The 18,012-nt window shown below is 26.4% G+C and overlaps 2 protein-coding genes across 5 annotated transcripts; both read right to left on the minus strand.

Annotated features, from left to right (window-relative positions):
* Window positions 1-263: 263 nt before the first annotated feature.
* Window positions 264-13,777, minus strand: LOC141531904 (uncharacterized). 4 transcript variants are annotated; one of them, XM_074249991.1, is made up of 5 exons: window positions 10,917-11,164; window positions 9,339-9,418; window positions 6,004-6,254; window positions 2,848-3,116; window positions 264-1,848 (listed from the first exon to the last, which is right to left on the minus strand). In XM_074249991.1, exons 3-5 carry the CDS (start codon window positions 6,250-6,252, stop codon window positions 1,845-1,847), a joined length of 522 nt encoding a protein of 173 aa, XP_074106092.1. In that variant the 5' UTR covers window positions 6,253-6,254; window positions 9,339-9,418; window positions 10,917-11,164; the 3' UTR covers window positions 264-1,844. The 4 variants fall into 4 exon arrangements, with proteins under 4 accessions (XP_074106092.1, XP_074106093.1, XP_074106091.1 ...); XM_074249992.1 differs by lacking the exons at window positions 9,339-9,418; window positions 10,917-11,164 and adding an exon at window positions 13,321-13,777; XM_074249990.1 differs by lacking the exon at window positions 9,339-9,418 and having other exon boundaries at window positions 10,917-11,163.
* Window positions 13,778-16,051: 2,274 nt separating this feature from the next.
* Vps20 (vacuolar protein sorting 20) lies at window positions 16,052-17,811 on the minus strand. Its single transcript, XM_074249989.1, has 4 exons — window positions 17,653-17,811; window positions 17,099-17,208; window positions 16,596-16,999; window positions 16,052-16,526 (listed from the first exon to the last, which is right to left on the minus strand). Exons 1-4 carry the CDS (start codon window positions 17,716-17,718, stop codon window positions 16,489-16,491), a joined length of 618 nt encoding a protein of 205 aa, XP_074106090.1. The 5' UTR covers window positions 17,719-17,811; the 3' UTR covers window positions 16,052-16,488.
* Between the last annotated feature and the right edge of the window lie 201 nt (window positions 17,812-18,012).

The raw sequence follows: 18,012 nt of genomic DNA on the forward strand, positions 1-18,012 counted from the left end.
TCCAAACAATAGCCTCAGAGATAGAAGCTAAAAGCTATAAACACTTGACAAAGATAAATTACCCTCATTACCCACCAACAGCAAAAATCACGTTCATCTCACCTAAAAATATCAAGATAACAGCAATTACACACTTAAAAGTCTATGAATCGGCTGACGTAATTTTTTACTCACCGTTTACGATCATAATTTACAGTACTTGCTATTAAAAAAAAAAAAAAAAAAAAAAAAAAATTGAGGTAAAAAATAAAGAAACAATTAAATTCAAATTTAAATATCTTACAATTTATTAATAGAGTATAAAAACAAAAAATCTTATCTTACAGATGACACGGGCAAACAATAAAATTCTATAATGACAATAATAATAATAATTAAATGTTTGTCCCGTATTAACAATTCTTATCATACAAATCACAATGAAAAATATACGTGCGTGACATTGTCATCATTGCGCACGTCGAACTGACGTGAGAGTAACGTCTCAATTAACAGTACAATATATATTTATTTATTTTCTTCTTTAAAAATGCCGTCGGCGATTTCTTCTCAGAACTTACAACCATCATTCTAATCACTTTACGCATTCGCTAGATCTAAATATATATTATTTTTTACAAAAGTCTTCCAGTTTTGAGTCTGGTCGCAGTAAATAAGTAATTACAATTACAAGCCTTAAGTTTTATTAATTTGGAATGAGGATTGAGATCACACTGACATAAAACTATATTGATGTAAAAAAAATATACTAAAATTTAGAAAAAAAATTTTTTTTCTTGGATTGTGAATCTTGACTCAAGATATTTTTATCTTTGGTCGATAATTTTGCTCAGAAGTTGTAAATATGTTATTTTTTAAGAAATTTTAAGAAAAAACAATTTTTTTTGGACAGAAAGTAACAGAAATTTATAAAATTGTTGGATATGACGCCATTTTTAAAATAAGTCGGTAATATCTTACACCGACGTTACCTAGAAGTGTTTTTATTACAATAAAATTAATATTTATAATTTTCTGCTTATTTGACTTTTAATTTATTATGTAAAAGTCGCTTTTTTAATAAAATTGATAATTCTATAGCTTTAATAATAAATTTTAAGGAAAAAAAGACTTTTTTGGATAAAAAGTAGCAGAAATTTATAAAATTGTTGGATATGACGCCATTTAAAAAAAAAAAGTCGGTAAAATCTTTGACTGGCGTTACCGAGAATTGAAGAAAAAATTTTTGACTGAAGTAATTGTGAGTCTTTCAAACAAAAAACAAGTGTATAAAATTCTTCTGTAAAATTTTCAATTAAAACTTTCATTTTCTTTAAAAAAAAAAAAAAAAGTAAAATATTTTAAAGCGCGCTAATATATTTTTCTTGAATCAACAAGTAAATTTTCCAGTGGATTATATCGCTGGAATGTATTTACAAACCGACGTAAATCTCACTAATCAACACTTAATAATTATTTTGGTCATAATTCTCTTTGTCTAAATAAATCTTAAGGATAAGTATTTAAAATAAAAAAAAATTATAAATTAGATAAATAAATTTGTCTCTTAAATTGGTGATCATTAATCATTGATCATTGTGATCGAAATGAAATGGCACGTGCGCGTAGAGAACATGAACACTTTGGGCGCGCAGTCTTCTGACGGATGCGTTCGTCGTGATAGGTCTGACGTCGTAGCGACGGTGATGGCGCATTCCCACGAAAGAGGACGTCGCCAGGGTGTCGCACGGCTTGTGGACGCTCACTTGGCCAGCTCGGGTGTGTCCGTGGACCTCAGCTCGTGCTGATTGGTTTAATGATGAGGGTAGAATTTGCCTTGGTCGTTGATGACCGATCAAGTAGTCTCACCTGAAGAAGAAATATTCTTATCTAAGTATACTCTCGAGATTTACGGAAATGTATTTTATTTATCGGTTAGATTTAAAAAAATTATTTATTAAATGATTATTATCAAGATAAGCTTCAGTTTAAGATAAAGATATTGTTTCTTTTTTTAATTTTTTAATTGCTACTGAGTTTAAGTGTCGGGCTGTGACTTGACATTTTAATTTTTATGACATTTGCATGACCTTTAGAGTTACGAAAGTTTTTTTTGAATATGCTGATGTGTAATTTAATTAATAAGACGTTGAAAAAATTATTTCGTTTAATTAAAGCTATAAAGAATTTTTCAAATTATATTAAAAAATTCTTATATCTCGTAAACTATTGACATTTTTAAAGATATAAGCTCATCCCGATGTTACACACATCAAGACCTTTCATTTGAGTACCCACATCAATTTTTCATATATTTTATATATTTATATATATCATATATATGTATATATGAAAAATATATAAAAAATACACGTGGGTACTCAAATGAAAGCTCTTGATGAGTATAACATCGGGATGAGCTTATATTTTTAAAAACGTCAATAGTTAAAAAAATACAGTGCAATTTAATAAAGCAAAATTTATAAAAATAAAAAAAAAATTCTTTATTAAAATTTTCGGTATAAAAAAATGTAAAATTAAAAATATATTTTTATTTAAATTAATTTCAGAAAAATTTTCATTATTTTACAATGAAAAAAAAATTTTAATAAATCTAATTGCTAATAATTTTAATATAATTTATAAAACTCGATTCACTCTACTAATCTCCAAGATTAAAATCAATATTCCGAGTGTACGGAAACGCAATCTTTAATTATCCACTGTAACAAGTGTCTTAATTAAAAAAACTTATCATTTAAATTTATTTTAAACTTGTAAAAGATAAATTCGTATATTTTTTTTATTCTTGATAAATGATGGATTTATTGATCTTAAATAAATCTGATTTATGAATTAATAAATTACCTGGCGTACGCAGGTGGTGGTGTAGGAGCAGTCGGTTGGTCATTGGAAATTCCACTTGTCGCAGAGCTATTATTCAACATTGTAATCATACCCGGTAAAATCGGCGAAATCCCGCTGATACTAGCGCGAGTTGTTAATTGTCCTGGATTAAGTTTAATAGCGTCGTCATAGCTAGGCGGTGCATCTGCTACTGCATCATAGTCTGGAGGTTTTTGACGATCGACACTTGCTGGTTCTTCAACACTTATTACGTGAATTGGATCATCAATCTGAAAATTATTATTATTTAATTTTTATAATTTTTAATAAATGATAATAACAATAATAAAAAGAGCGCATACAAATATTTGCACATCCAATCATTTTACTTTTAGTTCGTGCTCGAATAATGGAAATATCTAATATAATGTTTAATGCAATGGTTTGATGTATTAGTGAGATTGGCCAACAGAAAAACAAAGATAGAGAATAAGAGAAAATAACGCGTGTCTCTTTCCGCGGTGACGAAATACCCTCATCAATTTAAAAATAAAACTCACACAAGTATTCACATCATACATACATACAAACATACATATAAATATACTAGACTGCACTTAAATGTCCATAGTTTATTCTTGGATAAACGGCTGTAAGTTGCCCTTTGTGTTATATAGATTCTCTTTATTACATTATAAAAAAAAAAAAATAATTCGTTGCAAAAAGTTTCTTTATATATAGATGCGTTAATAATAAAATTTATTTATAGCATTCAATAGGCTATTTATATTATGGGAAAGAAATATTTATTGGAGTTAAAATGTGACAGGCTATTTTTTACGAAAGATTTTTCTTTTTTTTTTTATTAAAAAACAAATTTTTCTGAATTAAAACAAGGTAAAAGCCCTGATTATTGACAGGTGTCTAAATATTGACACCCTAAATTATTTTTAAATATATTTAATCATCTGTAATAAAAAAAACTATCATATAAATTTTTATTAAATTCTTATTAATTAAAAAATTGAAAAATATAAAAAAATTACTGTCAGTTCAAAATATTAAATATTAATTATTAAAAAAAAAAATAAAGTTACCACCAGTTCATCAAACCAGCTTACGAACGTTTATTTTCTTAACAACTTTGATTAGAAAAGGATTTTTTTTAAATGCCGAGTTTAAATTAATTTCTTCATCTAATAATATCATCTTTTTTTTTTTTTTTTAATTAACAATAAATGAAAAATTTATAAAATTGAATAATCGAAATTAATTGTATGCTTTATAATATTTAAATAATGCGTGTCAATATCTAGTTGATAATTTTTAAGTTGAATCTCATATAGACAGCCATTCGACAGCGCTATGACGCCTTTTTTTTACTTTAACCCAAAAAATTAACTGTAAGAATTTGAACCCTTCTGATTAAATAAATTAATTTTTATATTTTTAAAAGTAATTAATCATTTATAGAAATTATTATTGATAAACTTTAATAAAATTGATTACTTAATAATAAGTTTCGATAAATAAGAATAAGCAGATGATTTGACGCTTGCGCCGTATAGGTGTCAATAATTAGATCAATCAGTTTTTTAACCTGCCAATAATTGGTGTATCCGGATAATCTATTTAATTATTTAAAATTAATTAGTAAATATCAGTGATTATCATTTTGAAAAAAGAAATTGATTAGTAAAAACATTACTTGAGACATTACCAAAAACAAAATTCAACGATATTGATATTTAATTCCTTAAAAAAAATTAAATCATAATTTTGTTATTAACAGTGTCAATAATTGGTGCTTTTACCTTTAAAATTTTGAATGTAAATCTTTTAATTTTTTTTTTTAATTAAATTATAATTCTGTACTTTTAAACTCACATTGAATAATTAAATTAAAGTGAGGTTATTTTTAGAAATTTATAAATAAATTTCCTTGAATGAAAGTTGAATCCATTAAATTCACTCTCATAAAATCGACAAACATCAACAGAAATAACCCTTAATCAATAATTACAACCTCATAAATAAATAAAAATAGCATGTGAGATTAAGACCGCCATATTGAATACAGAAAAGCATTGTTGTAACTTCCATTAACTAAATTGACTAAAATAGATTATTCATATATTTGTCCGGTAAAAAACAAGAGACATAAACAGCCCGATAGCTAGAAAGCGGGTTTTTAATTTCGAGAAACAATAGTGGTAGTAAAAAATAAGTTTTGTTGAGTGCAAGAGCCACCAACCGAGGATAATTCCGTAGGTATGATTTAAAAATATCCAACAATGGGCGAATCTCACTCGGGTGCATCGACATCGAAGTTTTAACTTGCATTCAGTATTCAGTCTACTCCATTTAGATCTATAGAATTTAGTTTTACCTATTACTATTACTATTACTATTATTGTAGTCCTATAGCTACAATCCACCCTCTCCGTGCATTTACACTAGCTTTATTCCAGAATAAACTTCTATAAATAAATTCGAGCAATAACTTTACTACTTCTCATATAAACCTAAATCCTATATATATATTACTTGTATATTGTGCAAGTGTGTATTATATATATCCTCGATTCTCACTAATTCATTCATTGATCCGGGGTAACTACCCTCTCGGCAATAAATATTCATTAAAATCTATTTGATTTTCTTTTTAATTATTCAAACAATTTTTCACTTCAATTTTAATATTTTTATTTAAAAATATTTATAATTTTTTTCAATTTATTACTTTAGATTTTAATTAAAGGCTTGAAATTATCAAAATTTGTGAATTTACACAAAAAATCCAATATTTTACTTTTAAATATTTAAAAAATTTCCCGCTATTTTATCTTGGTAATTTAAATAAGCAAAATGGCGCCAAGATTTCACTTGCGATTTTAAATTATTAATTTTATCAAATTATAGTTTTATAATTATTTTTAAGTTTATTTAAAGTGAATTAAGAATAATTTATAAAAACTTTTTAAAATTGGCTTTTAAATATTACCAAATAAAACAAAAAAATTTCAAACCGACAAAATGGCGTCTCAAATCCCACTTGCAGTTTTCACTGCTCAATAAAAAAGAAACTACTAATCAAAATAAAGTTTTAAAGATATTTTCATTCAAACCAAAAGTGAACCATTAAAAAAAATGATATAGATGAAAATAAAAACTTACTTGGATAGTGTTAGGATGATTAGAGCCATGCGTGCCCACATTAGTTCTCACAGGGGGCGAGTGAAGCCAGCAACACATGGCGGCACAAATTAAAAGCGCGCCAGCAACAATGCAAGCCACCCCGACATATCTGACAGGCTCGACATAATTCTCAGCGAGTCCTAGCCAATTGATAAGCGCACCGATGCACAGCAAGACCATTCCATACCGATAAGGCCTCTGCGACCGTCTGGACTCTTCGAGCGACATTTCTGGAACAAAAATCGATAGATTAAAAATAAATAATATTTTACAATAAAAAATAAAAATAAAAATAATTATTATCAGCACTAACGATAGACTTAAAAATTTAGGACGCGTTGATTTATCAATAGTTTGTCTGTTTGTCCGTGTACCCTAGCCGGGCAATGAATAATGTGCCCTAGATGTATTGGACGCACCTCTAGCTCGATAATATTTTTTCTACCCCCTTGTCGTGAGTTTAGATCTAGTCTATTTTCGTATTGTGGTCATTCACTGCGGCTATTACCGTATTTACGTCGGCAGACTTTGCCGTTCCACTTTCCCCCTTAACGACAATCATAATACATACACGATAAAGAGACAATTGTTGTTGTAACGTCAGAATTCATTATCGAGTTATAAAACTCGATTTCAATTTTTTGAAAATAATATTTTATTTTTTTAAAAAGTAAAAAAAAAATTTTTTTTTGGCAAATTAAATTGAATAAAAATTAAATTTTTTTTTTATAAAAATTAAGAATAAAAATAGAACTCAAAATTTTAAATAATTTTTGTCAAAACATATCACACATTACCGCACATCACAGAGGTCGTGTTGCCGATCGATCGTTGAGTAATTCGATTATTAATGATTCCTGGTTAGCCGCAAACTACGCAAGTTTGTCTGGGTCGCGAATGTTTTGGTGTTGACTTTAGTTATTAAAAAAAAAAAGTCTTGATCGGGTCATATGAATATAAATATATATAAATGAATAAATAAATATAAACACACAACTTTTACACGCCATAAGTGCTCGAATTTAAACAAATATATCTGAGCATTAGCGATCGATTCCTTTGAAGTGTAACAACTAATTTTTAACACCGCTGAATTATTAGTAACTTTTTTTAATTAAAATTTTATTTTTATTGTAGGTGCTTCCGTGTGTACCTCGGGTCTTGCGTGTGAATAAATCGCGTGTCGCACTTAAATTTTTTATACCTACACGCCACCGATTTACAACATTGCACGCATGTTAAATGTTTGTTATTGTAAATTAATAATTATAATATTTTTTTTTAATGAAATACCTCACAAATGCCGTGCATTTATTTCCGGTAAAAAATTTTTTTATATTAATCAGGACATTCTATAAATTTCTTATTTACATATATATAATATATATTTTTGAGATATAAGCTCATCTTGAGATTACACTCATCAAGAGCTTTCATTTGAGTACCCATAATATGGGTCCCATATGCATTTTTTATATATTTTTCATATATCCATATATATATAATATATATAAATATATAAAATATATGAAAAATTGATGTGGGTACTGAAATGAAAGGTCTCGATGAGTGTAACATCGAAATGAGCTTATATCTTTAAAAATGTCAATATTCCAAAAAATACGAGGTCATTTCTTAATTATTGACATTTTTTAAGATATAAACTCATTTTAATGTTACACTCATCAAGAGCTTTCATTTAAGTACCCACATCAATTTTTCATATATTTCATATATTTATATATATATATATATATATATATATATATATATATATATATATATATATATATATATATATATATATCATATATATGTATAAATGAAAAATATATAAAAAATTGATGTGGGTATTCAAATGAAAGGTCTTGATGAGTATAACATTCGGATGAGCTTATATCTTTAAAAATGTCAATAGTTCCCAAGATACAAGGTCATTTTCTAAATTTTATATCTAACGATAAAGCATTTTTTTTCTTCACAAAATTTTCCTTATTCCCTTAATAATATAAATTTTTTTAAGGAAGTAATAATTAATAAAAAATATTAAAATACAACAAGACTAATTATGAAAGATAATTACACTTTTGAAACATGTTTACAATTAAGCAATTTATAAAATATTTATAAAAAGACTTTTTAGTGTCACGCTTTCTAGAACAAAGAATTGACAAATTTAAACACCTCTTGTTATAATTATTGTTATTGTTATTACTTTGGATGAATATGGATATTTCTTTTAAATGAAAGCAATGAATGAACCAAGTTGTCTGAATCATGACCATGAAATCATTAACTGTGAAGGATTCTCTGTAAATTTACTTACGTAAATCTTGTTGTAGCACAATAAATAAATAAACAATACAATGCACTTGTTTTGGTTAATAAAAAAGCAATAACTTCGTATTTGAATAAATAGACGATATTTGACAAAGTGTTTTATATTCTTCAGCAAACTCTGGATTTATTTGAAAGCGTCAAGCGTTAAGCCATGGACTCGTTAATTTAAAATGATAACTGTACTAATTTACTGGCCACTCTTATTGGCCTTTTTATCTTTATTGTAAATTATTTAATAGAACGATCGAGAAATTGATAAGCTATCGAAATACATTGTATATTTTCCGCGTTATTTTCTATTAATTTTTATTCTTAATTTTTATATCGAAGTTTAATTGCTTCAGATGATTTGTCATGCTCAATAAATTATTTTTAAGTATTTGTCGCTTCATTAATATTTATTTTATTAGTAATTACGTGAGTAATTGATCGCGGAAAATTTTTTATTTATTTCTGTGAGTGAAAATTTTAAAATTACTTTCTAATTTATTTTTTTTTTGCATAAAATAATTTTATAAACGCTAAAAAAAATTCTAGCTTAAAAAAATTCATTAAAAATTTTCAAAATTGCTATAAATAATTTTTTTTTTTTAATTAGGAATTATAAAACTATTCAAAATTAATTTTTAAGTGTTAAAATATTTTGAAAAAATCGTTAAATAAATAAATAAAAATAAAATAGTTTAAATCTATAGAAGTTTAGCGGGAAATTTAAAAATAAAAAAGTGCGAAAATTTTAAATTTTAAAAATTAATAATTCAAATTTTTAAATTAAAGTAGTTTGTTTTAATAAAATTTTTTTTTATTTATTTTGTAATTAATTTTAATTAATTATAAGGAAACTTGTCAACCAGTTTAGAATAATTTTTCCTTTAAATATAAATTATTAATAATCATAAATTGAGAATTAAAATTCTAAACTCGAAAAAAAAAAAATAATTTGTTTGATAAATATTTAATGTAAACATACGCACATTTGTTTAAAATGACGTAAAGTTTCTCTTGAACTTTCAGTGTTGGACCAATTTATCGGTCATTCACTCAATAAATTCACCTACAGCAACAGAAAGTGACATTTGTTGTATTAAAAAGATAATCAGAAGAATCAATAACTGATGCATATTCTCACAAAACAGATAACAATAATTACATTTATTATTTATTAACTCTGAAATGTTGCATGTCTATATTTCTAGATAAGTTTATGCAAATATTTAATTTGTTTTTTATTTTTTTAATTTATAAGGGAATTAAGGGGGCTTAATTGGAAAAAAATAAATAAGCGCTTCTTTAGCACTTTAATATAAAAAAAAGTAATCCTCAATCTCAATACCGCTGAGAATAAATTGTCTTAAAGACGTAGTATTACACCGCGTAACCTTCACCTGGTTACGCATGGGCGTGAGCATAAACTTGATGATATTAACAATATTAAATCTTAAGACTGTGATAATTTTGGGCATCACGTCACCGCTCTATTTATATATCCGTCGCAATAAAAATTTTAATTAAAAATTTTCTTAAAAAATTTATTTTTATTTTGTCAATAGATTTTGGAACGCCATTTTCACTAAATAATCTACTGTAACTCCTTAAATTTCAGAGATATCAAAAAAATTCTTATTTTTTATTCCTTAAGGTATTTTCTACAACTTTTGTTTCAAAAATTTTTCAAAATTTTTGTTAGTTTCCGAGATATTTCCAAAAATTCATATTTTGCAATTCTAAATCTTTTCATATTTTTTTTTTCTACTCCAGATTAATAAAAATGATCAAGTACACCCAATTAACCATCAAAAATAAATGAAAATTAAAATTACAGTCCAAATTTGCCATAAAAATTGATAATTAGTCTGTCAAGAGATTTTGGAACGCCATTTTCACCAAAAAATCCGCTATAACTCCTTAAATTTCAGAGATATCAACAAATTATCTCAGTAATTTTTTGTTAATGATTATGTTTTCTACAACTTTTGTTTAAAAAGTTTTCCCAAATTTCCTTAAGTTTCCGAGAAATTTCCCAAAAACCATTGCAACCTTTTTTAACTATAATTTTTCAAACAAAATAATAAAAACAATTTAAAATAAATAAACATTTCCCATTATCATAAAAAAAAGCGTATTTACAAGATAGTATCTAGCCAGTTGATCAAGGTCGTTTAAGCACGTAAGTTTTTTAATTTAACGAGTAATTTGCAGGATGGATCGTGCGAACGGGGTTGCGTTATGAGAATCCAGTGACCATTTAAGGACACGTATAGAGTCGTAACAAAAAGCAAAAACAAAAAAAAAAGCCATGTAATCTATTACAAAGATATTCAAATACTCAAACAAAGGCTCATTACAAAATTAATTGCGGCAATTAGCCGAGTTAAAAATTCAATAATTAATCCAATATTTGCGCAGATATTTTTATGTAAAATAATTTGTGCTATCTTTTTATTTCCCGATAAAAAACCAAGGCCAAGAATAATTATTATTATTTACAGAAGAAATATTTAAAATTTTAAATTATTTTCTATTAATTATTTATTATTTATTTTTAAAATTACCTGCGCGAGGGATCGATTGCGACAGCTTGAAGGAGGTAAGTCCTGAGCGCTTAAATAATTTCACAAACTATTTATAAAATTAATTAACCAAAACTTTTCTCTTGCAAGCACTCACAAGACTAAAAGTCCAAAAAATTTAATAAACAAAATAAATATTTTAAAAATTTTAAAACGCCGTGCTAGCGTTGCTCCTACGGCGGTCTACGCGCGACTGTTGTGTTGTCCGCGGTCGTTACAGCTAGTACTTTACTCAACTTTGGATTGTCGGGAGTAGTGGTAATATACCTTTACTTTGCGGTATATAATGTACGTATTTTTTATACAGTACCGCTAGCTCGTGGATTACATACATACGGCTTACGTTATAACACATGTGTGTCGATGACGTAAATTTAAGCGCAGTAGCACTGCTGGGGGTGGAGAGCTATTCAAGCATAGGCGGTTTAATTATAATAAGTCTATTCGATTAATACACTTATTATCAGACCCCTAAATTTTGTATAGGTAAATGACCTGTCTTCCTTTGTGAACTTTTTCAATTGCGGATTATTAATTGTGCTTTATTTATTCAGCGAATCAAGAGGATTTTTGTGTGGGAGGAAGTGGGTGAACTTTTGCTTAGAAATTAATTTTTTAAAAAGGACTACGTGAACTTTTACGGGTTTAAATATTTTTTTATAAATAATAGATTTAAAATTGATAAAAAAATTTATTAAAATTTTTATTATTTTTAGTCCAAAAAAAATTTAATTAATTTTTAAATATAAATTTAATTTTTTTAAACCGAAAATTAAGTTAGCCGACATTTAAAAATTTTTTAAACTTTTTTTTTTTATTGAAAAAATTATTACAAAAAAAAAAATCTTTATTTAGAGATTAATTTTTTAAAAATTATCTATTATTCTTTTATAAATAATAGATAAAGTTAAAAAATTAAAATTAATTTTTTTTATCAATTTAAAAAATTTTAAACATGAGAAATTTTTTTGATTAAAATTTAAAATTTTATTTTAATGATTTTTATTGCAAAAAAATTATAATTACTTTTTAAAAATGAAGATTAAGTTAGCCGACATCTAAAAATTTTTAAAACTTTTTTTTTATTAAAAAAATTTTCACTTGTGAAAAATTTGAAAAATTATAAGTGCAATTTTTTAGCTCTAATTTAATGAATGCAAAAAAAATAAAAAATGTCGACTGTGGAAAACAATTATCGTACAATTATACAAAAAAATTATTTGTTACCATGGGGTTTAGCCCAGGTCCAGTTAGCTACCCTTTTCCTCTTTAGAAAGGGCGCCACTGGGATTTTAGACACGGTGTCCCAGAAACCGGAGGAGCATGAGAAGGAAAGGACAGGGTCGTGAGAAGTCCGAGAAAGGCTGCGAATAAAACTGAGAGAAATTATTAGAAAAATATAAATGATTTATTCAATTTAAATTTCAAACTTAACAAATTTCCTTATAAACTAACTTAAATGTGAGAATCTCTCACCTACGCTAAATGGCCCTTGCCAATTTATCTTATCCCTAAATAACTGCTTCTCCGACCTCGTCACTCCGACGGAATCTTAATTCTAAATTTTCCTCGTCAACCTGACGGCATATCAATTAAACCAAATTTCACGTCAACCTGACGGATTCTCAATTAAAACCTAATTTTACGTCAACCTGACGGATTTCCTTACTTATCTACTACCTCGTCCACCGGACGCTAACTCAAATTCTCTAACTTTTATTCAATGTGCTAATTCTCTCAATTTTAATTCCAATTAACAATTAAATTTTTCCTACAATTCTTAATACAAAATTTTCAAATTCCCAAAATTTATCACTTGTCGATTTTCCTAATTTATTCATTTCAATACAATCCTAATCACAGAATCTACAGAATTACTTTTCCAAATTTCTCAACCAAAATTCTTCAACTAAATTTCACCAAATTTCACTAAATATCTTCTGACAATTTTTTCTTTAATAATTTCCTAATTCCCAAATTTCCTCAACTCAATAATTAAAATTGCTTCATTCAATTTAGCCAAACGGCCTAAATTTATCCTTCCACAATTGCCAAAAATTTAACACATAACTATAAATGACCCTTATCCTAAACTACGTACTTATTCAAATTTATTATCAAATTTTCTGAACTAATTTTTAAATAATTTTTGAAAATTATAAACAAAAGACCGAATTGAATATATTTATTTTCTTATTTTCCAGTTAATTGATAAATGTCTTAAGTTCTATTATCTTAACTACTAAGTGACCTTGACGAACTTAACTCGATTGGAATTTGCTAATACGTAAAGACTACACGAGACGATTATATTTATTCTCAATAAAAACTTAGATTGGTTAATTCGGCCTAATGACGATTAGAATGGCCTGAATAACCAATTTACCTCAAGTTCCAATTAATTCTGTCAACGATGGGGTTTGTCCAAGAGCAAGTAAAATTTTGTGAACAGCAACTTCCTTCAGCTTCTCGAGTCCGTAAATTCCTTTCCTCGTCTCCTCGATCTCAATTTTCTCTCGTACAAATTATCTGTTTATTTTGATGGTAAGTCACTGAGTACTGTACAACCACAAGTCTCGTCCGCCAAAAGGTGTTACTTGTTCCAAGGGCTGGCTCAAAAAAGCGTTACTTGTTCCAGGGCCTGGCTCAAAAAGCCTTGATGTTTCTTTTGTCGGATCTTTTATAACCCTTGACTCCGAGTTCTCGAACTTTCCTATTGTCAACCCCGCTTCGTTTTTTGGGGACAGCAGTGGGGACTTTCGATTTGCACGCCCGGTGACAAGTCTGAACTACTTGTCAAAATCGAACGGTAAGGGAAAACCCTCATTTATCGTGGCGTCAATAAAGTGGTCGATAACGACCATGGGAAGTTCAGTTTTCCCTGTCACATATTAATGATAGGAATTTAAATATTAAAGAGCAATTTATTAATTATTAATAAAATTTAATGATTTTATTATCAATTTATGAGGAAAAAAATTTTTAAAATAATTTCAATTATTTTTTTTTTGCTTTAATTATTTTTCTTAATTTTTAGAATTATTAATAAAAAATCCTAATCATTTTTCTAAACTTAATTAACCATTAACGAGTTTAAAAAATTTTTAATTAATCCTATAAATTTGTAAATTAATCAAAAAATAAAAATCAACAAATTGCAAAATAAAAAAATAATAATAAAAAAAAATCTAGACAATTAAGGAAGAAAAACAAAAAAATTTTACAACAATAACAACTAGTTTTTACAGAATAGAATTAATTTAAATGAATTAAATCTAATCAGTGGGAGTGTAGCATACATAATAATTATTTATTTAAAAATAAGTATTAATTGTCAATCCGTCAATAGGAATCACCGTCGCTATTTCCTTGTAATCAAAAACTCGATAGCCTTCGGCTTGAATCCAATAGAAGAGAAAGGAACAACTAAAGTTATCTTCGTCCCTATTATATATATTTATAATTTAATAACTGTAAAAATTTATTTATTCAAAGCAGAAAAAAAAATTAAAAGTAATTTTAGTAATAAAATAATTATATTTGGTACCGCTGTGACAATAGATAAGGAATTATTTGTAAGGAATTATATGTAATATATAAACGTATTGTTAATTTTTATCTATTAGAATTCTCGGAAAGAATAAGCACTTGTGGAAATTGTTATCCATTTCTAAACAAAAATAATAATGCGATGTTATTTAATCTTGAGCAGAAAAGTATAAAAGTTTTAAGTAAATAATTAATAAAATCTCAGAAGTTATATTAGATTTTTTTTAATAAAAAATATTTATAAAAAAACATAAAATACTTACTTACTTCGTAGATTTGATGGTAAACATACACGTGGCAAGTGGCTCGTTCATTAGCTTCTAGTAACAAAACAATCGGGATCAGACAATTTTTTTTATTAAATTAATTTTAGATAAATTTTTTAAAAAAGAAAAAAAAATTATTTTTCACAATTTTACTTTAAAAAAAATTTTTTTTTATATATTTAATGTTTTGATTTTTTTAAGCTTGTACAAATAAAAAATTTTGTGTAAAAATATGTCATAATTTTTTATTTTAAAACTTATATTCTCAAACTTAACTCTCTACTAGTGAGAGAATTTAGCGACCGTGCGCCACCTGTCGGAATTTTTCCAAACTATTTTAATTAAAAAAATTACACATGAATTATATGACTATTAGGCCATTAAAAAATGTTTACGGGTTATAAATTATTAATTTTTTTTAATTAAAAATTAATTAAAAAATTTTTTTACTTTTAAAATTAATCTAGAATAAATTCCTAAAAAAATGAAGTTTATTTTTAAATTTAATAACCTTGAATTGACGTCACGGATCTATAGTTATGACGCATTGACCGGGATCTAATACGCAGGTTTTACTCGATAATAGTAAAGATCAACGATCCCGTAGTGCGTCATAATTAGCCCTAGGGATTTCCTAAATTCCAAAATAATTGATAAGAATTTTTTTTATTTTACGGCGAAACTATTTTAATTTTTAAAGAAAATTTCTTTCCGTGTACAAGTAAAAATTGATAGACCTACGAATTAATTAATTAATTATTTTTTTATAAATTTAGAATTTTCAAATTTAAATTCCCGCATTATTAAAAATAAAATATTCCAACAGGTGTAATAAAAATAAAATCACCAGCGCCGTCTGAGATTAAATAAATAATATTAGCAATGTATATGAACTTTTTATTTAATAACTCGTAGAGAATTAAAAAGATAAATTAAAATGCTAATTTTAAATATTTTTCATACATTAACCGATTATTTAGATAAACATCGGGATATCATTGTCTAAATACTGAGTAAGGCCATTTTAATTTGGATAATATTAAATTTATAAAACAAACGATTCCGAGAAAAAATTATTTTTTTTTTCTAACAAATTTATATAAACAATAATGCAAATTACGACCGGATAAATATAAAAAAAGCTTATTAAAAATTAAAAAAAAAAAAAATCTGAGGTATGACCAAATTGCTCCGGATTATAAAAACGGACTTAGGACTGACTGAATTTATTTTTTTTTCAAATGCTGAGAAAAATATATCATAAATAAAATTTTATTTAAAGTTTTAAGAGACAAAAAAAAATTATTTTATTTTATTAAAATTTATTTTTGTATAAATCGTGGGTTATATATGTCATTTTATTATAGTAAGACTTTAATGCCCGTGGTTACGTCAATGCGTGGGCAATTTTATCAACTTCCCATGGCATTGTCTTCAATGTTGGGTGAATAATAAATCATGTTTTTTGTACCCGGGAAATTGTGAGTTTTTTTATCGGCAAATTGTTAATTTATTCCTGTAAAACTTACCCGCCTCTACTCGCTGCTATGTTAATTAATTTAAATACTACCGAAGATACTTGTTAATTCTTTGGTTATAAAATGAAATTTTATTCATTAAGTCCATAATGAATTATCAATAATAATTACGTACGTAAGTATTTATACATAACTGTACATTATTTACACTTCGTTGCAAAAAATTACCAGTTGTCAATTGTAAATAGTAATTATTTAAATTTACGCTTCCAAAGCCACTGGCTCGCGATCCTTGCGCTCTAAAAAATAAAAAAAAAAATTAATTAAAAGAAAATTAATAAAAAAAAAAAAAAAAAATTAAAACAAACCTTTGGATTTTTCAGGCAGATCTTCAGGCACATCCGGCAGCAAAACATCCTGAGGAACTTCTGGTACTTCCTCGACTTGCTGAGCAGCAAGAGCGTCAAGCTCAGCCTCGACCTGGCTCTCGTCCTCGTCAGTCAGCTGACCCATGAGGAGATCATCCAACTCCTTCTGTTTCTCCAGGCCTTCGCGCGTCTCGTCCATCACTTTCTCGATCTCGTCAATTGACAGGACGTTGTGGAGCATCTTTAGAGCTGAGTTACCGATCTTCAACCCGTCGATGACTTTAGTCTCTATCTGAGCAAACTCTATGTCGTGAACCATTCGCTCTAAGTTCTCCAGCTGTTTGTCTGTTTTTGTCAGAACTTGCTCCTGGAATTTCTTCTTGCGCAAAAGCGATAATGCTCGTCTAAAATATTGTTAAAAAATTATTTATTAAACAAAAAAAAATTTTAAATGCCGGATAAATTAATTTTTATAATTAAATTGATAAATTTATTATTCTTACTCTTTACGGCCGCTCTGAAGTAATTTTTTTGCAAGCTCACGATCTTTTTCAAGATTTTGTTCAATTCTTCTTTGGTATGTTTTTATTTTATCTCTCGCTTGTTTTAATTGCTGTAAAAATAATTATGGAATTAAAATTAGATAAAAATAAAGTAAGCAAACATTAAAACATTAAAATTGACAGACATTAAAAATTTTTTTAATAATTTTTAGCAATAAAATAAATTATAAAAAAATTAAATTAAAAAATTCCACATGTAAAAATTAATAAAAATTACAAGTGAAAATTTTTGAAACATTTTTCTATTGTAATTGATTTGTTAAAAAAATTTTTAAAATTGACAGCTGACAGCTAACTTAATTATAATTTTTATTAATGAAAAAATTACATTTTTTAAATTTCTGTCAATTTTTTTGCAAAAATTTTGTCAAAAAAATTCCACAATACTTGTTTAATTAATTTTTATAAATAAACAAATGAATGACAATAAAAAAAAAACATTCTTTTGTTTCAACAATGTTCTAGAGGTTAACAATATAAATTTATTTATTTACCAGAACAGCTTTGTCTTGATCAGTAACTCGACTAACAGGTTTCTTCTTAGAAAAAAATAACCCCATATTTTTTAATGTTTTTTTATTAATTATTAAATAATCTGATCTAAATCACTACAAAATTAAAATAAAATTTTCACTTTTGTCACGTCAAAATAATAATAAAAGACTGACAGCCTGACAGCGGGTTCTGCGCAGGAACTTGACGGCGCATGCGCAATGTGGGAATTTTAAAAATTGAAATAAAAAGGTATTTATTGATTTAATCAAAAGTTTTTAATTAATAAATATCGCTACATTTTTTAAAAATTATATTAAAATAATTAATTTTAAAATTAATTATTATTATTTCAAAGTAAA

This window comes from Cotesia typhae, unplaced genomic scaffold, assembly GCF_013202065.1.
Source record: "Cotesia typhae breed Kobodo isofemale line unplaced genomic scaffold, CoteBio_Ctyphae contig_50, whole genome shotgun sequence".
Lineage (NCBI taxonomy): Eukaryota > Metazoa > Arthropoda > Insecta > Hymenoptera > Braconidae > Cotesia > Cotesia typhae.